This window comes from Phyllopteryx taeniolatus, chromosome 16 (assembly GCF_024500385.1).
Source record: "Phyllopteryx taeniolatus isolate TA_2022b chromosome 16, UOR_Ptae_1.2, whole genome shotgun sequence".
In the NCBI taxonomy this organism is placed as follows: Eukaryota; Metazoa; Chordata; class Actinopteri; order Syngnathiformes; family Syngnathidae; genus Phyllopteryx; species Phyllopteryx taeniolatus.
In genome coordinates this window covers 898,553-921,169 of record NC_084517.1, presented here as the reverse complement: position 1 = coordinate 921,169, position 22,617 = coordinate 898,553, and the positions used below count along the sequence as shown (strand labels likewise).

The window sequence follows — 22,617 nt, the reverse complement described above, 5'->3', positions numbered from 1 at the left end:
TTATAGAGTTGTTTTTGGTGGCCCAAAGGTGTCAGGATATTGCTTTATGGGTCATTTTCATATCATTTGATCAATAGCGGTAAAGACATGGCCCACTGAAGTTCCTTTTGAAAATTAATTAAGTTTACTTCTGTAAATATTTGAATTATTGGCAGTTGTTATCCATTAAAAGTTCAGAATTGTTTCAAAGAAAACAAATATTTAAAAATTCATATTTTTTTAAACTTTTAATGCCAAAATGTATTTACCATTAGGAGTCCAAAATATACCCTTGGCAGGGTCCTCGAGGGTGCATGGGAGTTCGCCCAACCAGTCTACATGTATTTTGTGGACTTGGAGAACGCGTTCGATCATGTCCCTCGGGGGGTCCTGTGGGGGGTGCTTCGGGAGTATGGGGTACTGAACCCCCTGATACGGGCTGTTCGGTCCCTGTACGACCGGAGTCAGAATTTGGTCCGCATATCCGGCAGTAAGTCGGACTCGTTTAAGTAAATTGGACTCTGCCAAGGCTGCCCTTTGTCACCGATTCTGTCCAACTTTTATGGACAGAATTTCTAGGTGCAGCCGAGGCAGAGAGGGGGTCCGGTTTGATGGCCTCAGTATTGCATCTCTGCTTTTTGCTGATGATGTGGTTCTGTTGGCTTCATCAAGCCGTGACCTCCGACTCTCACTGGAGCAGTTCGCAGCCGAGTGTGAAGCGGCTGGGATGAGAATCAGCACCTCCAAATCTGAGACCATGGTCCTCAGTCGGAAAAGGGTGGCGTGCCCTCTCCAGGTCGGGGATGAGATTCTGCCCCAAGTGAAGGAGTTCAAGTATCTTGGGGTCTTGTTCACAAGTGAGGGAAGAATGGAACGGGAAATCGACAGGCGGATCGGTGCAGCGTCTGCAGTGATGCGGACTTTGTATCGATCTGTTGTGGTAAAGAAGGAGCTAAGCCGAAAGGCGAAGCTCTTGATTTACCGGTCGATCTACGTTCCTACCCTCACCTATGGTCACGAGCTGTGGGTCGTGACCGAAAGAACAAGATCCAGGATACAAGCGGCCGAAATGAGTTTCCTCCGCAGGGTGTCCGGGCTCTCCCTTAGAGATAGGGTGAGAAGCTTGATCATCCGGGAGGATCTCAGAGTAGAGCCGCTGCTCCTTCACATCGAGAGGAGCCAGATGAGGTGGCTGGGGCATCTGATTCATCCGGACGCCTCCCTGGTGAGGTGTTCCGGGCACGTCCCACCGGGAGGAGACCCCGGGGACGACCCAGGACACGCTGGAGAGACAACGTCCTTCGGCTGGCCTTGGAACGCCTCGGGATGAAGTTGCTGGGGAGAGGGAAGTCTGGGCGTCCCTGCTAAAGCTACTGCCCCCGCGACCCGATAAGCGGTAGAAAATGGATGGATGGATGGATGAGTCCAAAATAAAGTTTCTTGATTTGCAACATGGCAGCACGCTGAACGAATGGTTAGCACATCAGCCTCACAGTTCTGAGGACTGGCGTTCAAATCCCGGCAATATTGGCCTGTGTGGAGTTTGCATGTTCAACCCGTGCCTGCGTGGGTTTTCTCCAGGTACTCCAGTTTCCTCCCACATCCCAAAAACATGCGTGGTAGGTAAATTGAAGACTCTAAATTGCCCGTAGGTGTGAATCTGAGTGCGACTGGTTGTTTGTTTCTATATGCCCTGCGATTGGCTGACGACCAGTTCAGGGTTTACCCCGCCTCTTGCCCAAAGATCGCTGGGATAATCTCCAGCATGCCAGACCAACTTTTTGTCGTATTTTGGATGCAATATTGTCTCTATGGTGCCTCAGGAAAAACATGAATTATGAATTTAAATTATTCACTCATCCCTGAGCTACAATGTTTTTCTGCCGAGAGGCCTGAAATCAGGTCATTCAAATTTCTTGAGCTTATCTACGTCACAAGCAAAGATCTCCACCTTCCCTTTCCATTCCCAAGCCAGCCCTGTCAACTTAACAAAGATGTGCTCTCACAAGTGGGTCTACTACACAGAGGCAACCAATCAGAGGAAAGCGAGCGGTTTTTGCCAAATATGGAAAAAGCGGATACAAAACTGGGTCAAACAGAAGGTGACAACTGTTTTTTTTTTTAAATGAAATTGACACTTTTATACGAAGTCCATGTTAGAGAATCACTGTATGGAGGTGTAAATAGCCAAAACTATGGGACCTTTAACATGCTTTTTCCATGAAACTAACACAAATGCTTCTTAATGTCTTCAGAATTCCTTTTTATTTTACAAACGGCCCTTTTTGTTACTCAAGTTGTCTTTACCATTAATGCCACTGGAGAGAGCCTCCTTATCTTGTTGCAATACACCAGAGGGATCTGTGCGCTGAAGTGCCAGGATAAGGCAGCCATTTACATTCATAAAATAGCAGACGGCAAAATAAATGGTGTTAATAATGAATTTGTGAAAGTGTCAAAAGTATTGCATGTCTTTACCATTATTACAATTGTATAAAGACAAGACTGTAATGCTTTTAATAGGTAGCCAGGGTCATTTATGCCCTTGTATCTACAGAGTTTAAAGAGCAAATTGTAAATTGTGCAACTCACTTGATGTTTATGAAGATGTTTAGGCCTATAGGCTTCTTTACTCGCGCCGACGGTGATGGCGCTGACGTCACTGCGGCTATCTCGCACGCAGTTTGCCTTTATACTCAAGCGCAACCCACGCGCACTGTTTTGAAAGTGTGCTGCAGTTCTCCTTCAAGTCGGCGGTGTCGCTACGACTGGTATTGGCTAGGACGCCACAAGGTGGAGTTTCCTCGGCATTTTGTGGTAGCCGTTTTTACTTTCGTTTCTGTAACAAGGAACAAAACAACAACAATGGCGACCGTGGAACAGAGTCTGCTAGAACAAATGGACCTAGATGTTAATTAGACGTTCAATTATGCTGCAAAATCGACCGAGAAGGCGGCGTAGGTGCTATGTGGAACCGGGAGGAACGCTTATTACATCATCACAGCATGTTACTTAAACGGACCAATCACGAGAGATTATCTCCATGGCATTCTACGCGCAGCAACTATTTTTGTCGAAAAGGGGCCGCGCGACCGCGGGAGTTTAAAGAGGCCTTTATGTCTTTACTGTTATGCACTTTTGTCTTTACCGTTCTAAAAAGAAGTGTACTTCAATGGGCCGCCACCATTTGCTTTGTCAATAAAGATTGCCTTGAGTATGAATGCCTTAAATTTTAAATCAGCAATAACTTTTTGAAAATAGGACTTTAAGTCTAGCTATTTCAGCAAGGGAGATTTACCCATATACAACCAAGGCGGCATAAAAAATGCTTAGTTAGATTTTTTTTTTTAAATTGTTTTTAACAAATGTCTTTACCATTATTGACCAAACTGTATGAAAATTACCCGTATAATGACAAGGTGGAGGAATTACATATTTTGAATATTTTTGTGAAATAGAAGACAAATATTGGAAAATCCGGAAAAGAATGAAATTCAAGCCAAGGTATTGTTTAAAAATATCCTTCAATCGTTCAATGTTTTTTTCATTCAGAGAAAAGTGATCACATCGCATTTAGAGACAATATTAGAAAAGGCTTACTAAAAAAATAAAGTGTACTATGGCAAATAGGATGACGTAAGATTGGAAAGAAAAGTTGCTAATATCATTAAGGGGGAAAAAGGGCTATTCATAACGTTTTATTTAAACAGGCATACAAACCCTCCGTCTCTATTTTGTTGACATTTTGGCTCATCAGATGTTGTGTGACCGTGGAGGCGGCCTCCTTCCTTTGTCTCGGCCTCCAGGCTAGTTGGCTAAGCTAGTCGGGCCTCCATCATTCTCTGCACAACTTTAGACTCGTCCACTCTGACTGCTTGTTCCGTGTCTCCAAATTTGCGGCGTACGCAAGGGACACACTGTGAGAAAAGCCCGGCTGATGATGCGATGGAGATGGACGACAGCCAGAGCTGTGCGTGAGTGTATGGGCGGAAACAATAAATAACTTTTTGTGGTAGAAACTTGCAGAAGTGGTTGTATAGTGGTGCTGGTATTATGAAGGTCGGGAGAGCCTTGCTTTTGATTTATGACTTGTGGGGAAGCTGTCGAGCGCCACTCGAGAGGCAGAGTGGGACAGCGATTTTATTCCATCACATTGATAGTCAAATCTGCAATGCAACATCACTAAGTGCAATGGGAAAAAAGTCATCGGAATGTACTTAATTCGAACGTGTACATCGGTTGCACATGATTAATATGTGTTAAAATGTTGCTTTACTTTTTTTTTTACTTTTACATAAATTTTTGGATTATTTTGAAATGACGTCAGTTTACCAAATTTTAATCATGTGCAACTGAAAATGAAAGACATTTTCAGTGATGAACAGTGTGGACACTACTGCACATTAATCCACATTTTTGCAAAATTTAAACCCCAACACAGCTAATCAAAATGAGCACCACCGATACTTTCTACAATTATTGTGCTCGACAAAAACGAAGATTACGGCAGATTAAACGTGAATTTGGTGACATTATTCATGGCCTGTGGATGCATATCTGCTTGGAAGCAGCTGCCCCCCCCCCACCCCACCCCCCTCAAATCTGCTATCTCCACATTGAGGACGGCTGACGGTTAGAATAATTGACTGAGGTTTAGAAATATTTGTAAATCACTATGATTAGCGTTTTCGCCTATTAAATGTTAATTAAAATAGAAACGAAGTCTTTTTTTTTTTTTTACAAAACGAATTAGGGTTTTTTATTACGAAACGAACTCGCACCAGAACTTTCCACACTTACACACACACACACACACACACTCACACTCACACATACACGCACACACACACCAGTTTTAATTTATTGTTTACATATATATATATCACTTTCGATGGGACGGGGAATGCATCAATTGGGGAATACATCAATTGTTTTATGTAATTAATACAATGTTCAGTCCATTTCGATACTGCAGCTTTATCTGCTCATGTTGCTTGGTTCCGGGATATGACAGTGGGGGATAGTTTATGGTCAGGATACCTGTCCATTAGATTACACTAGGATTCTGTTCTCTATTGGATTTGCAAGACCTTATAATGCCATGTCCCCCCCCCCCCCCCCCCCCTTTCCTCTATTCCTCCACTGTTTCCCCCCCAACACCAGTTTTTAGGAGATTTGAGGAAGCTGCCCTTTTCCATCAAAATACCAGGACTTAGAAGATTAGCTCTCGGTAAGTTTCACCCCGTATTTTTTTGTTCTCCAACAAAGTTAGAATCTATTGCCATGGCACTCTAAATGTGTTTATGTCCAGTATGTAAGCCATGTAGATTTACTAGTGCTCGATTTTTAAAATAGTTTCAAAATAATACTTCCAATGCATTATGTATTTGTTTGCGTTTTATTTCTTTATTAACGTGAAAGTCAGTTCGAACACTGTTCAAATGCAAAATGTGTCAAATGTAAATTCCTACAATATGATTTATATAACAAAGAATATCTCTATATTGTCCTTATTAGGTTTCCAATATATTTAACACGCATTCATACAAATGTAAAGCGGTAAAACAGGCACAGAAATATTCCTAAAATCGTTCGAAATGGTATGTAAATATACAAGGTTTGGCACTGGGAGGACGTTTCAGCACTTGGATCAGGATAACTCAGCCATAATAAGAACTCGTGAAAATATTGCCCACGAAATGCATTCATACACTTTTCAATCGATGTCCATTTGAAGGTTTGTTAAATCACACATATCGATGCATCTCCTTGTGTGGGCTCCTTGAGAAAACCACATTATTTCCCGAGGCAGTATGAAATGTTGGATCCGCGACTCACAAAACATTGAATTGTTCAAGAAAAAGAAAAATCAAGCGCCATTCTTCGCACTCATTGGCGTGCATTTACAAGCGTGCACAAGTAAATCCCCTCTGGGTGCACATCTCTCCCCCACACTGTTGTACGGTGTGGAAAAATGCTGATTATATGTTTGGTTAATGAGTAACGTGGTCTTAGCAGATCCTTCAATTGGCACAAAAGGCTTCGTTGAATAAAAACGTTGCAGACTTGCACATTTTCGGCTCCCACCTTCTTCCACCTACACGGAGCTCATCCTCTCATTTCAGCTGCCAACAACAAATGCTCTCTACTTTTAACTCGGTCTATATTCACACTCACACGCACACGTACACGAGCGCGCGCATGTGAGAGATGTCATAAATCTTACCTGAATCCAAACGTCCCCCATAATAAAAAAAAATAGAGGGGAGTAGAAAAGAGATAACGGATTGGATTCTGAGCAGGCTGTGAGAACGTGTGGTTGTAGTATACAATGCTCCTTTTTATTTTTATGTTTGAGCTCATTTAGTTTGCTGCTATATTCTTTACAAGCAGATTCAAATTCTGTCTACACTTAATGAGTGCTCTACTCTAGAAGATGTTGTTTTCTGTCACACCTCTTTTGGTGTCTTTATTCATGCATGCTGTTTTGCATTGTTGTAAAGGGAGATGATAACAACGACCTGTGTAATAATCACTGATAGTGTGATATACATTCGCATTAGTTCCGTGCAGGCCTGAATGGGTTAATTTCCCCCTCAGTTATGGTGTGAATGAGAGTGTGAACGGTTGCCTGTTTCACTATGTGCCCTGTGATTGACTGGTGACCAACCCAGGGTGCAGTTTGCTGTATCCTGAAGTACAGGATAAAAAGAAAATGGATGGATGGTTGAATGGAAATACAGGATCAATACCAGGGGTGTCAAACTCATTGTAGTTCAGGGGCCACATACAGCCTATTTGGACGTCAATGGGACTGGACCACTAAAATCATACCATACTTAATATAATAATGAACAACAATACGTTTTCCTTTTGTTTTAATGCAAAACAAAATGAGTACATTCGTAAAATCTTTCGATTTGATGACATTGAAACAAATCATTTTACAAAACAACCTCAGATTTCTTAAGACAACCCCAATTCCACTGAAGTTGGGATGTTGTGTTCAACATAAATAAAAACAGAATACGATGATTTGCAAATCATGTTCAACCTATATTTAATTGAATACACAACAAAGACAAGCTACTTAATGTTCAAACTGTTTTTAGAAAATTATCATTAACTTAAAATTTTATGGCTGCAACACGTTCCAAAAAAGGTGGGACAGGGTCATGTTTTCCACTGTGTTACCTTTTCTTTTAACAACATTCAATAAACGTTTGACACGAATTGTTGAAGCTTTGTAGGTGGAATTCTTCAGCTGTTGAACAGCCCGAGGTCTCCGTTGTCGTAGTTTACACTTCATAATGCGCCGCATATTTTCAATGAGAGACAGGTCTGGACTGCAGGCAGGCCAGTCGAGTACCCGCACACTTTTACTACGAAGCCACGCTGTTGTAATGTAGTTTGGCATTGTCTTGCTGAAATAAGCAGGGGCGTCCATGAAAAAGACGTTGCTTGGATGGCAGCATCTGTTTCTCCAAAACCTGTATGTACCTTTCAGCATTAATGGTGCCTTCACAGATGTGTAAGTTACCCATCCCATTGGCACTAACACAGCCCCATACCATCACAGATGCTGGCTTTTGAACTTTGCGTCCATAACAGTCAGGATGGTTCTTTTCCTCTTGGGCCCGGAGGACACGACGTCTACAATTTCCAAAAACAATTTGAAATATGGTCTCATCGGACCACAGAACACTTTTCCACTTTGCATCAGTCCATCTTAGATGAGCTCGGGCCCAGAGAAGCCGGGAGCGTTTCTTGGTGTTTTTGATAAATGGCTTTTGCTTTGCATAGTAGAGTTTCAAGTTGCACTTCCGGATGTAGCGCCGAACTGTATTTACTGACATTGGTTTTCTGGAGTGTTCCTGAGCCCATGTGGTGATATCGTTTACACATTGATGTCGGTTTTTGATGCCGTGCCGCCTGATGGATCGAAGGTCACGGGCATTCAATGTTGGTTCTCGGCCTTGCCGCTTAGATGCAGTCATTTCTCCAGATTCTCTGAAGCTTTTGATGATATTATGGACCGTAGATAATGAAATCCCTAAATTCCTTGCAATGTACGCTGAGGAACATTGTCCATAAACTGTTCGACTATTTTCTCACGCACTTGTTAACGAAGAGGTGAACCTCACCCCATCTTTACTTGTGAATGACTGAGCAATTCAGGGAAGCTCCTTTTATACCCAATCAGGGAACCCACTTGTTCCCAATTAGCCTGTTCACCTGTGGGATGGTCCAAACAGGTGTTTGATGAGCATTCCTCAACTTTCTCAGTCTTTTTTGCCACCTGTCCCAGCTTTTTTGGAACGTGTTGCAGCCATAAAATTCTAAGTTAATGATTATTTGCTAAAAACTTTACATTTTATCAGTTTGAACATTCAATATCTTGTCTTTGTAGTGTATTCAATTAAATATAGGTTGAACATGATTTGCAAATCATTGTATTCTGTTTTTATTTATGTTTAACACAACGTCCCAACTTCATTGGAATTGGGGTTGTACATGTGTGCATAATAACTGATAAAAGTAATTGTAGTTTAAGGCACAACACTTTAAGTTGCTGATATATGTAATTTAAAAAGATAGTATTGTACTTTAAAATTAAATCAATTTATGAAGACGTAGGAATTATTACCATTCCATTGTTTACATGAGCATAATTCATTCATTCATTCATTTTCCACACTGCTTATCCTCACTATGGTCGCGTGCGTGCTGGAACCTATCCCAGCTGACTCTGGGCGAAAGGTGGAATACACCCTGAACTGGTCGCCAGCCAATCGCAGGGCAGATATACCTGTAAACAAACAACCATTTACACTCACATTCACACCTACGGGCAACTTAAGAGACTTCAGTTAACCTGCCATGCATGTTTTTGGGATGTGGGAGGAAACCAGAGGACCCGGAGAAAACCCACGCAGCTACAGGGAGAACATACAAACGCCACACAGGCAAGGCCGGATTTGAACTCGGGTCCTCAGAACTGTGAGGCACTAATCAGTACTAACCAGTCGTCCACTCTGTCGCCCATGAGCATAATAATTCTCAAAATTATCCTTAGTCCCCACCACCACAATTTCTTCTGTATTTTTTCTACTTGCAGATTCATCCTGGGGGCCGGATTGTACCCCCAAGCGGTCCGGTTTTAGCCCGCGGGCCGTATTTTTTAACACTCCTGTTTTATACAGGAAGAAATGCAATGAGCTACACTCCCTCTACAAGACCAAAAGGGAAAAAGAGGGTTCCTGTTAACTCAGCAGTATACTTTTATTGCTCTTATGTAACCAAACACTAGCAAATAAATGACGACAAACAACTAAACAATGAGAACATCTGCAGTCTATGTCACGTGACTTATAAAACTAAATACGTATATAATGAACCACAACATTAAGGCCAGCTGCACAGTGAGATTCAACACAGATCCAAAATTCTGCCTTGCTCTGATTTCCAGCATACAACATACTGATAATGTTATTTAATTTTTGTCTCTTCGGTGTGCATACAACCATCAACAAGTCACACGCTGTGTCTATGAAAACCGACTGTCATGATCCTTGTAAAGGAAGAAGTAGCACATATAGCAACCAAATATGTGGCATTCATGGATATGATGTTCAGCAGCACACGAGTAGCCTAGTGTATACATTCGTCAGTTTTTCTCCCACTAGGTCATAGATATTGCATTATATGACGTAACTATAACGCTCATTCATTATTTTTCCGTTTTCGTCAAAATGATCTGCAATCTGAACGATGCACCAATTCAAATGAGGGCTGAAATGTAATAGGATGTTGGACTACAGCTCACATTTGTATGTGTTAAGTATATTTAATTAAATGGCTTTTTTCGGTGTAGCAAACAAACAAACAAACAAACAAACATTTTGTAAATATCAAAGTCCAAAAACATTTTCATGGATGAAAGTGTTCCCTGCTCAGTTTCTTCCATTCAAAGACCAGTTTAGATTAAAAAGGCCTAGTGTGAACTCTTCTTACCAGCAAACAACCTTGTTATTATGTTCAAAGGTGTAATTATAAGTAAGTTATAAGTATATAAATTATAAATATCCAATAATAGCTGCATTTTCTAGCATTCGAGCCTATAAAGTTGCGTGTCCGTGCATGCACCGGATCTGTAGCTGACGTAATGGTATAAAGTCAAAAGCGTTTATTTTCTTGGAATCAAATGAAACGGAACAAACATTACATTTAGTAGTTGAAATGCCTTCATGTTCAATTCAACATTATTCTGTGAGCGAAGCTTAGCTACATGGTGGGGACCCGGGATATCATATTTTTGGTTCATTTCAGACAGAGTCAACGTGGAGTCAACAACAACAACAATTCCACTTCACCAACTTATGTACTTATATGAACAGTATAGTATATATAGTATATCACCACTACAGCACTTTAAAAAAAATAAATAAAAACATTATTTTTTTGGTGTGGAAGCGTCAGTGAGGCTGGAGCACAGATCGAGAGGTGCAGTGAGACGTTCAGAATACCCAGGGAGAGATCGGAGAAAGGAAATCAAACGAGGACGAAAAGCCATGATAGTTGAATCATAAATGCGCTCCAATTTGTGTTGCGGGTTTGTTCCTTCGGGACTAGCTGTGTTGGGTGGTCTGAGCGATATGCACTGAAAAAGAAAGACATTTAAGACTATTGTTATCAACCAGCAGCGGTGCAAGCAGGCAGCCAGCGTTGGTACTGGAGTGGAGGGGAGGTGGGCGGGTGGGCGCTCGGTTGGGGGGTCTCGAGCAGGCAGCAGGCGGGCTCCCGGTAAGCTTGTTCAGCTTAGCAATAGCCTGTCTGTAGGCTATCAGACCCTGTGCGTCAATTCCACCTGTATTTCGACCCCCTTCCATCACCGACATCTTGCATTCGTCCACCTCCCTCATCCGCTGACCGTTCATGTCACACGGCGTCCGGCTTGCCGCCCTCCGCGGCCGCTGGCGCCAGGAAGAGGTGGTGGTCGTGTTGTGGCGGTGGTGGTCTGCTAGGCGAGAAAACATCGGTGAAGCTTGCGCAGAAAATCGAGGAGGACCGATAAACGCCAGGATTCTTCAGCCATTTCATTATTTAGCATGCTTAATGAAAAGACTCAGTGACGACTCATCTGCTATGCGATTTTGCTGGGTCCTTTCGGGATTATACCGGGACCGCCGGTGCTAATAAAGGTAAGCATGCCCCACCACGCAACGGGCAGGCCAGGCGCTAAATCACACACGCAAACAGCAAAAGCAGAAATATCATGAGTTGGGAGCTGGCTCGGTTATTTATAACCCGTATGACTTCAATGCCGGTTCAACAAGAGTTCACTATATGCTTTAAACTGTTTTACCCCCCCCCCCCCCAACCTCCCGCCACCTTATTCTACATGCTCTTTTTTTCTCTCTTCTCATATTTATCTTCCATTTTACACTCATTCACTCCCTGTGATTTTTTACAAAATATATATAATATCAGTGATGACTCATATATTTTTTTCTTTGGGGTTCCAGCATCCGCGTAGAGCTAAATTTATTCATTTATTAAAGTCATTTTAATTGATTTAATTCGAATATGTACATCGGTTCCACATGATAAAAATGTGTTAAACTAACATGCTGTATATTATTCTATTATTTTAAGAGAATACACTAAATTATGTCACTTTACCAAATTTTAATCATGTGCACCCGATGTACATGATCAAATTATTTTTTTCAGTGTATTTATTTATTGTTGCACATAGTATTTTTTCCGCCCCCAATTTTTTTTATTGTTTTATCACACGTCAATAGCATGCAGCACATCACCACAACACTGATCTGCAGAGTATTTTATTGTTTCTGTACTAAATGGAATTACCCCTTTTTGTCGTAATTTGAAAACATCTCATATTGTTCAAAAATATATACTTGCTTCCCATCTCCCATCTTGCACGGTGCGTCATGGCAGGCGCCATTTGTAATTTTATATCACAGGATGAAACAGTTACTGGATACCAAGGACGACCTCTCCCTCTTGTTTTGTTTGGGTGTCTGTGTCACTATGAGTGTATTATTCAGGGAGACGTCTCAGAAAGTTGGTGATTGTATTAAGCTCTAGCCCTTACAAGCCAAGGGCAGAGATATTACGTGGCCCGTTTTAATGGTGAAACAGCTATGATTTAATAACGTAGTACTCCTACCCTCACTGCCATGGTCTCGCTCTCTTCTTTTTTCTCCCCCCTCTGCTTGCGACTATTCCTCAGAGTAAATAATTAGGATTCCAGCTTGTCAAGCAGAAGATAAATGGCTGACATGTGTGACGTGCTGAGAGCCAGAGAGGGGCTGGACTGTGTCATCTCCGATAAAAAAAAAAAAAGAAGCATGCAAATAATAAAAACACGAAGTTTAAACAAGTGCGAAATTCGCAATTATTAATTAGTTTTTCATTTGTTGGTATTTCATAGACTCATACCCTCTTTGTGGCTTGGTATCTCAATTTACTTTAATACTGATGATGTATATTTTCTTTACAGAACATTTGTCATGTGCTAAAACGAATCACAATTAACATCAGTGCAATTTTAATGAACAAAGAATTGTTTCCGAAGTGCATAATACAGTTCCTGTATTATTCCGCTGTACCTCCTTCGATAAAATATTAGCTCCAGGGGAGGAACGAAATCTATCTATCTATCTATCTATCTATCTATCTATCTATCTATCTATCTATCTATCTATCTATCTATCTATCTATCTATCTATCTATCTATCTATCTATCTATCTATCTATCTATCTATCGACCAATCTTCACTGAAAAAGTACATTTTCATTTGCACATTGATTAAAATGTGGTAAACAAAGGCAATTTCCCCCTCTTTTCCGAGAAAAGAATCAACTAATATGTTAGGTTAACATATTTCATTCATGTGTAACCGCCATGTTCGAATTAAATACATTCAAATGTCTAAGACTATTTTTCACTGTATCTGTCTACCGACCTACCTACCTATCTATATCTACCTATCTGTCTGTCCGTTCGTTTGTCTGTCTGCTTGCATGCCTACACAATACCTAGCTAGTGTCTTTATAGCTATTTATCTCAATATCTATATATAAAAAAATCAATGATATAGATTATGCAATAAAAAAAACAATTCAATGCATGATCATGTTGTCTGAATACATTTATGTTACGTTATATAAACATTAAAATATGTTACGTTAAGTGTGACAATGACAGCATTTAAATGAGCAGCAATGAGGCAAGAGGCAAGCCTCAAATCCAATGCTACACTGAAAGAAATAGGCTACCTAAATGTTAGAACACAGCCTACGTAGTGACCAATTTTCCTCCAACATTACACAAATTTTCACAGTCATTATGAATAACAACAGAGGCACTAGGATATATCTTTATCATAAAACAAAAACCGTAAAGAACATGATTTGCAAAGACTGAATCAGTGCAAGGAAATGTGTCCTATAGCAAATAATGTGTCTTACATCAATGAATAAAAAAAAACACTGGATGTGTTTACTTGAATTTAATAGTTAATGATACAATTTTTAGTTTTCATTTTCTTGCTAATGTTCCAGCCATCCATTATCTAAGCCGTTTATCCCCACAAGGGTCGCGGGAGCGCTGTAGCCTATCCTAGCTATCATCGGGCAGGAGGCGGGGTACACTCTGAACTGGTTGCCAGCCAATCACAGGACACATATAAACAAACAACCATTCTCACTCACATTCACACCTACGGGAAATTTAGAGTCTTGAATTAATTTACCATGCATGTTTTTGGGATGGGGGAGGAAACCGGAGTGCCCGGAGAAAACCCACGCAGGCACGGGCAGAACATGCAAACTCCCCACAGGCGGGGCCAGGGATTGAACCCCGGTCCTCAGAACTGTGAGGCAGACGCTCTAACCAGTCGTCCACCATGCCGCCTTGCTAATGTTATTACAATATTATTTCAGAAATACTGTATTATATTTTAAGCATTACTCATGCATTAATGTCCCCATATTTTAACATTCAGTCTTTGTCTACATAGTGTGTGTGTGTGTGTATGTGTGTTTGTGTATGTCTTTTTATGACATGTGTGTGTGTGTGTGTGTGTGTGTAAAGAAAGAGGTCTGTCCTCCTCATGCCCCCTCCACTAGAGCATCTGCAGCCTGTGCTCTGGCTCAGAAGGAAGGGAGGGCCGTGGGGGGCAGGAGGTGAGGGAAGAAAAGAGCAGGTTTCTTTTCATGTCATGGCGCCTTTCAGTGGCAGAAGATGGATTTATCTCTCTCATTTCTTGTTTCTGTTTTTCCTAACCTTTCAGGTCAGATTGGAGGGGGTCATTGGAGAGACACCGTCACGTGACCCCTGGTGCCAAATGGTCTTCCGGCAGTGGTTCTCAACAACGGCCGGAGCTAAAGAAGACATTGCCGCATTTCTCAGACATGCAGAAGACAACATACTACGACAACTCAACTCTTTTTGGTGGCTATGCGTCCTATCAGGCGCAGGGGGAAACAACTGCACCTGCCAACGGCTTCGGGGGCTATGAAGTCCCAGGGTCTCATCATCTACCAGCCTTCCAGTCAGGAACCCATCTGGATGTTGACTCTTACCACCGATCTGCCTGCTCTTTGCAGTCATTAGGTGGTAGCAGCGGGCACCACCAGCAGCAACAGCTAGTTAAAAACAAGGAGCCGAATGGCAGCTGCATGAGGCCCAGCCTGCCACCTGAGCACCACACTGGCTCGAAAGTGTCCCCGCCATTGGCCCCCAATCCAAGCGATGGTAGTACCGGAGCTCAGCAGCCAGGGGGTAGTGCTAGCACCTCATCAGTCCCCAAATCAGGCCCCAATCGGTCATCTAATTCCTGCTCCTCCACATCATCCTCCACTTCCTCCTCCTCCTCCTCGCTACCCCCCAACCCAGCATTGGCCAAGCAGATCTTTCCCTGGATGAAAGAGTCCCGCCAGGCAAACAAGCAGAAAAACTGTTCACCCAGCAACAACTCGGGTAACGGTGTGTTTTATCCATCTTTTTCATTGTTAACACTGCAAACTAGCAACCAAATAATTGAATATCTTTTGCGTTTCCATCCTCCTTTCATCAAATGTTTCCATCTTCTAAAAGTCCTTCCTTAAAAGCAACTTTTTTCACCTATTATCTTTCTTTGCTTTCCCATCAACACATTTTCTTTTGATTCATTACTATTATGGAAAAGCTAATAATTATTCTAAAGTATCTATAATATAAATAAATAAAATATATTACTTAGCCTAGATATATTTTCTATACACCCAATCAAGTAAATTACTTGATTCTTGATTTAATGAGACATCATTGCCATTTTGCTAGAATCTGAATGGGTTCCCTAGCAGAAATACAAACATACAAGCCTTTTATAAAGCCTGCCTCTTTATTATGTCAATCAACATTCTCCTAAAAATTTCCATTCAGCACTGTCTTTCCAGTAATGTGTAGTTACATGAACTAAATTTGAATTTTAGGCCATATGTGCACGATTTCTGCTCATATTCTTTCTGCTACCGCTGTTGTTGCTGCGGGGGTTTGTCTTTCTGGCCAAGATGTAATTTAGCTGCCCATGACCAGTAACAAGGCTTTTGTCTCTTAATAACTGCCATGGTTATCAAGTGGTGACAACTAATATCAGGAGACACTATGCTCTTCCTGCACAGTATACTGTATCCCCATCTAAGAATGCAGGGTTTATATTTCTGCCTCTGTTTGATGCAGAGGTTAGAGTGCCAACAAATTGTACTCAAGTAAGATTACTTTTACTCAGGTAAAAGTAAAAAGTAGTCCTCCAAAAAGTTACTTGAGTAAGAGTAAGTACTCAATGAAAAAGCTACTCAAGTACAGAGTAACTCTTGAGTGCCTTACTATTTGTTTAATCAACTGAACGAAAATATAGAGTATAATTGAGTAACCTCAGATATTCTACAACAATATCAAATTAACTCAATGCCAGCTGGTCGATAGAGAGTGCTCTTTTGCTGCCCCACCACTCACGGTTGTCACCACATTACATTAAATAAAATAAAATCAAATAAAGATGTAATAATACAATAAGAATATTTCCAAAAACATGTATATATGTGGCACAGTGGATGACTGATAAGCACATTTAGCACATCTGCCTCACAGTTCAGAGGTCATTGGTTCGTACCCAGGCTCTGGCCTTCCTGTTTAGAGTGGGTTTTACTCTGGTTTCCTCCCAACTTCCTAAAACACCTGTGTTTGATTAATTGAAGACTCTAAATTGTCCTTAGTTTTGAATGTGAGTTTGAATTATTGTTTGTCTATGTTTGTCTATTGGTGCCCTGCAATTGGCCGTTGACCAGTCCATAGTGTAGTGTGTGAGTGTGTGCTTATATGATGTAAAATAACATAAGGAGGCTCAACTTCAAAATTGAATAATTATTGTGGACTATAATCGTAAAAATAAGCACACAAGTCACCTTACCCTCATTGTTGGTGACATACAGTAATGTCACAGCCAAACACGGCGCCTGAAGACAGCGGGACGGTAGGAAGAAGTCGAGGTAGAGAGATAGTTGGCACTGCCCCATTCACTATTATCAAGTTACCTATGAAGCCTTGTTGTCTCTGGTGAAAGTTTACAAAACTATCCGTCATAAAATGCGCACTGAAGAGTCGGGTGGTGGTTTGCTATTCAGCTCACCATCTTCATGTGTCTTCTTTTTATTTCCTAATTTTTTTGAGAGCTTAAATAACGTCACCGAGCTGTTCTGTAAATTGAGGCATCCAGTGAAGATGAATTTTCGGGTTGCAGTCATCGTTAGCTTGCCAATTACATGCTGGAATGGTAAATGTGCCTTGTTATAGATGCTAAGCACTGCTAACTCACAACTGAGCAGCATAGCAAAACGAAATAACGTCAAATAGCAATCAGCCACAATGCGCCAATATATTAGAGCAGTATATGGATGACTTTGGACTTGTTGACATGGCGGCTGAAAAAAACGTACAAAAAGAGAATACACATTTTTCTCGTCCGTTCACCGCTCTTTCTCAAGAATAGATTTTTTTTCTCTCAAACAATTCGGCAGCTCAAAGAATTACCTGCAAAATACATCCAATCATCATCAGTGACCATGCACCAATTTCTCTCAATCTAAAAATTTTGTCAAATCCGGAGCTTATCCCAGCTATCATCGGGCAGGAGGCGGGGTACACCCTGTACTGGTTGCCAGCCAATCGCAGGGCACATACAAACAAAAACAACCATTCGCACTCACATTCACACCTACAGGCAATTTAGAGTCTCCAATTAATGCATGTTTTTGGGATGTGGGAGGAAACCGGAGTGCCCGGAGAAAACCCACGCAGACACGGGGAGAACATGCAAACTCCAAACAGGCGGGATTGAACCCCGGTCCTGAGAACTGTGAGGCTGATGCTCTAACCAGTCATCCACTGTGCCGCCCATCTTTGAACAACCCAGACCAAAAAGAAATTGAAACTTTTATTAAGGATCTAATTCCTCAATTAAATACAGAAATTAAAGACAGTCTCTATTTTCCTTTAACCATTACAGAATTACATAACATATTAAAAATAATGCAATCGGGACGAGCGCCTGGCCCGGACGGAATCTACATTTCCATTTCTGGCCAATACTATCGCCTCTATTTTTCAGAACAGTCAAGTAGATAAACGATAAAGGTCAAATAAGTAGTCCTATGGCGGAATGGTGAATTATCTCGAAAGCCCTTGCAGTGAGACTTGAAAAGGTACTCCCATCGATAATCCACTATGACAAGACAGTTTTCCTTAAAGGCAGAAGTTCCACAAATAATGTCAGATGTCTATTAAATTTAATAAGCATGTCACAGCGTAAAAAGCTAACTGCAATCATATAATGTCACTTGACTCAGAGAAAGCTTTTGATTCAGTCAACTGGGCTTTCCTGTTTGCAGTACTTCAGAATTTGGCTTTGGAGACTCATTTATACATTAAATGGCAACATTATACAACTAGCCGAAAGCGACAGTCACCAAAAATAGGATTACATCACAAAGTCTTACGTTACAAAGAGGAACCAAACAAGGACTCTCACCAATGCTATTTGCAATATTCATCAAACCTCTTGCTACCGGTATACGTCAGAATGCTAATATTAAAGGTATCTGCTCACCAGTGACAGAACACAAAATCAATCTGTATGATGATGATATTCTTCTTTATTTACAGGAACCCAAGTATTCTCTTCAGGAAGTCTTCAATCTCATTCAAACATTTTCACAAATATCTGATTACTCTAACTGGAAAAAAAAAATCAACATTACTCCCAATAACAGCAAACTCATGGAATCCTGCAAATCAAATCCCAGATTACCCCATTCCTATAGGAAACATTATTTAGGTATTAATAATTTGCCAAAACTCACAGAGCTAACCAATCTAAATTACACACAACTTCTGACTTAAGACGCTGGAATAACTTGCCTATATCACGACTGGGAAGAATAGCCACAATAAAAATGAAAACCTAACCTAAAATAAACTATTTATTCTCAACTATTCCATTTAAGACCACATTTAAATGGTTTCAAACATTAGATTGTGCCATAATACATTTTTATTAAAAAAATAAGAAAAATAGAATTAGTTTAGGCGGCACGTTGGGCGACTGGTTAGAGCGTCAGCCTCACAGTTCTGAGGACCGGGGTTCAATCCCCGGCCCCGCCTGTGTGGAGTTTGCATGTTCTCCCCGTGCCTGCGTGGGGTTTCTCTGGGCACTGCGGTTTCCTCGTAGGTTAATTGGCAACTCTAAATTGCCCGTAGGTGTGAATGTGAATGTGAGTGTGAATGGTTGTTTGTTTAGATGTGCCCTGCGATTTGCTGGCAACTAGTTCAGGGTGTACCCCGCCTCCTGCCCGATGATAGCTGGGATAAGCTCCAGCACGCCCGCGAACCTAGTGAGGAGAAGCGGCTCAGAAAATGGATGGATGGATGGATGAATTAGTTTATCCACTCTTCAGAAAAGTAATCAGGAGGGAGGCCTAAATGCTCCCAACTTTAAACTCATTATTTAGCTAACCAATTACAATACCTCATCAAATGGATGCACCACAATGAGGTGCATCTTTCTTGGCTAAAACTGGAACAGATAGACTGCAACAACATCAAACTCCCAAAACTCCCATTTATTTCTTAAACGCCATAAATGCTTCAAGAACCCAATAATCGGATCCACCTTAACGGCTTGGTGGAAAAGTTTAGCTGCTACAGGAATTAGCTCCCAATGTGCTCTCCCCAGTCTGGCACAATCCAGATTTCAAAATTAAGAATATACCCCTTTATTTTAGCACATGGGAACAACATGGAATTGACCACCTACAAAAACTATTTAACGATAATAATTTTAGGACACGTGATGAATTGTTCCAAGAATTCCAAATAATAGGCGGAAACGTTCCTCAATACAATAAATTAAAAGCAGCAATAAATTAATTTCATGCACTAAAATAATGGACTTCCAATCACTAAATGGGAAGAAGACCTTTCTATCTCCGCTGACCGTAATTACTGGATACAGATATTGTATGTAACAATACGTTGAGAATTAGCTTATACAATTTAAAGTGCATAGAACACACTTTACTCAATAGACTATGCATAAAATGGGCTTATCGCTATCTAATATATATGCGCAATGCACCAAAAATACCCCAGACACCTATTTTCATACTATATGGGAATGCACACCAATTCAATGCTTTTGGTCTTCGGTTACGCAGAAACTCTCTTATATTTTAAACTGCAGGTTTCCACTTTCCCCAAGATTGTGCATACTTGGTGACTTAAGCACAATTGACCTCCCTAATAAATATTCACAATCATTACTCGTCGCGTTAGCTACTGCTAAGAAAACAATTCCATTAAACTGGAAAAACAAACAAGCTATTAACATCAATCACTGGGTAAATCTCATCATAGAATATATTGCGTTAGAAAAAAATAACAGCGGAACGAAAAAAATCAATTACATATATACACAGATAGCTGGTCACCTTTCCTTCCATCCATCCATCCATCCATCCATCCATTTTCTAAGCCGCTTCTCCTCACTAGGGTCGCGGGCGTGCTAGAGCCTATCCCAGCTATCATCGGGCAGGAGGCGGGGTACACCCTGGTAGCCAGCCAATCGCAGGGCACACAGAAACAAACAACCATTCACACTCACACCTACGGGCAATTTAGAGTTGTCACTTAACCTACCATGCATGTTTTTGAGATGTGGGAGGAAACTGGACTGCCTGGATAAAACCCATGCAGGTACGGGGAGAACATGCAAACTCCACACAGCGGGGCTGGGGATTGAACCCAAGAACTGTGAGGCAGACGCTCTAACCAGTCAGCCACGTTGGTCCCCCGCTCTGGCTACTGGCTGGAATGTGGGGGGAGTCCTGGGGTCGGTGTTGCAGGGCTGGGAGGGGCAGCCCTCTTTGTCTGTGGTTGTCCGGCCTAATGGGCCCGACCTGCAGGAGCCATGCCTCTTAATCACTCACCTACCACACACTCACACGACTCACTGTAAATATTTTTCTCACTAGTCACATCTGGGCACACATACTATACATATCCTGGGGTTCCTGAGGGACTGGAATGGGGTCGGGAGGGTATGGGTGTCAGACTGGGTTTCAGTACGTCAGTGATGTTTCCCGGTCCGGGCGCCCCCTCCGCCCTGCCTACCGCCCAGGATTTTAATGCATAACACACACTCATCCCCATTTCTTTTAATGCACCACATACACCCATCTCTGGGGGGCAGTGAGTCTTGGGTGTGGGGGGGGGGGGGGATTTGGCTGTTAGGCAGCAATGGCTGGAAGTCCTGTCCCCCCCGGCTCACTGGCCTCTCCAGGGGGGGGCGGGGGGGGGGGGGGGGTGGGGCACTGATACACAGGGTAGGGCCAATTACTGCTAGTCCGGGACCTGGCAGCCATAGTAACAGGGGTGTGGGGGTTCTCACAAGCTTCATGATGGTGCTCCTGAGGCTGCGCCCCCCGGGCTGGATGACTGCTTGGCGTTGGGGCTCTCCTCTCATCATCTGCAGCTGCTTCCTTTCCAACAAACAAGGGACACCGTCCCACCCTTGGGTTGGGCAGGGACTGGCTTCATCGTGGGCCCTGCAGGTTATGGGGGCGTCTTGCTCTCCTGGGGGTGGCGGTAGCGGGGCGCGTGGGGTGGTGGGGGTGTGTGGTTTGTTGGGGGTGTGGCATTGGGTCCCTGCGGCCACCTCTGGGTGGCCGGTTGTCGTGGTGCCTCGATGAGGTCAGCGGACTGCCCTGGGTCCATCGGTGTGGGACGTGTCCCATCCGCCGGGCTGTTCTCGGGTGGACTCCTGTGCCCGATACCGCCTCTTGATTGATTGGGTGGGGTCCTCAGCCACCGCGGTGCAGGCACAGCAATTACAGAACACTTCTGTCAGTCATTGTGCATGCGAAACGGTGTCAATGCACTTGCTTGTGTCTGCAGGCACACACCCCTGGGACTTTTTTGCTGGGTGTGGGGCCACTAACTTATTGCGACAAATAACTCATGAATATGCAAATTGCTTGGGTATCCCCTCACTCACACTGTGGTCCTATAGATGCTTATAATCTACATAGCGACTCCCACCACACTTCAGTTGTACAGCCGGGTTCACAACCCTTGTCCTGCATGCGTCTTCTCCTGTCCTTGTCTTGTCCTATCTTGTCCTGTCCTTCCCTCACAGGTTTCTTATCTTCAAACATATTTAATGTGTTTAGAAACAAAATACAGATTTTTGCTTAGTTCCACTTTAAGTTGTTCTTAATAACAAACAATGTTAAAGCTAGCGGCTGGAGACCTCATAGCGCTGTCAGACAGTCTTGTTTACATTGTCATTTTTGTAGTCTGTGTTACTGTTGTACCCAAATGTTTTTGCTGTACGTTTTGCAGCAAGGATAAATTAAAAAGTTACAAATTAAGGTTCTGAACGATAAACTGATACGACTAGCTAGTCGTTCATAAAGGTGTCAGATACAGCTGTGTCGGTAGCAGACTTCTAAATCAAAATGTATCATCCATGGATCGTTAGTTGAATTGAGTTTAGAGGTATGGATCGGCTATCGTGAGACAAAGGGCTCTTTCGGAGACAGGGCATCTGCTGCGGGGCGCAAATGCCGGCGGATTCTGATTTTCGTGCAAAGACAGACAAATACTAAGGTCCATGGACATATTTAAGTTGCCAGCAGTTACCACCAGCTCATTCTGTATTTAACAAGGGTACCCGCTCCATTGTCTGTTGCCACACCGGCCAAGAATAGTGATGCTCCACTGACGCACGGATTGCTGTGATTATTTGTCCTCTTCTGCACAGAGATGTCTCTGTCGAGACTACTATTGTGCCACATTTAAAGGCAATGAGAGGAGCTGGCCCCTGGCACACAGTTACGCCGCCCTCTGTGCCGGATTAACATTATGTTCGCAACCCAAAGCAGAACAACTGCTAGTAACATGGCTGATAACGAAAAACAAATAAAAATGGATGTCAATATTGATAATAGCCCAGCACGAGTGGATGATTTTCAATACACCAGGAAATTAAAAATCCAAAATTTGAAGCG

The 22,617-nt window shown here is 42.3% G+C and overlaps 1 protein-coding gene and 1 long non-coding RNA gene across 11 annotated transcripts in view; one reads left to right on the top strand and one right to left on the bottom strand.

The window, feature by feature from the left end:
- hoxb3a (homeobox B3a) overlaps window positions 1-22,617 on the top strand; it is a 94,755-nt gene that overhangs the window by 64,386 nt on the left and 7,752 nt on the right. For 7 of the 10 annotated variants that reach the window (XM_061748413.1, XM_061748411.1, XM_061748414.1 and 4 more), the window contains exon 4: window positions 14,304-14,998. In XM_061748413.1, the coding sequence (XP_061604397.1) occupies window positions 14,304-14,998 (695 nt within the window). Of the gene's footprint in view, window positions 1-3,829; window positions 3,950-5,142; window positions 5,210-14,303; window positions 14,999-22,617 lie in introns of those variants that run through there. The other 3 variants (XM_061748419.1, XM_061748418.1, XM_061748417.1) reach the window with 3 other exon arrangements.
- On the bottom strand, window positions 10,151-12,234 carry LOC133466188 (uncharacterized). Its single transcript, XR_009784879.1, has 2 exons — window positions 12,176-12,234; window positions 10,151-10,996 (listed from the first exon to the last, which is right to left on the bottom strand). It is a non-coding gene; the product is annotated as an uncharacterized LOC133466188 (long non-coding RNA).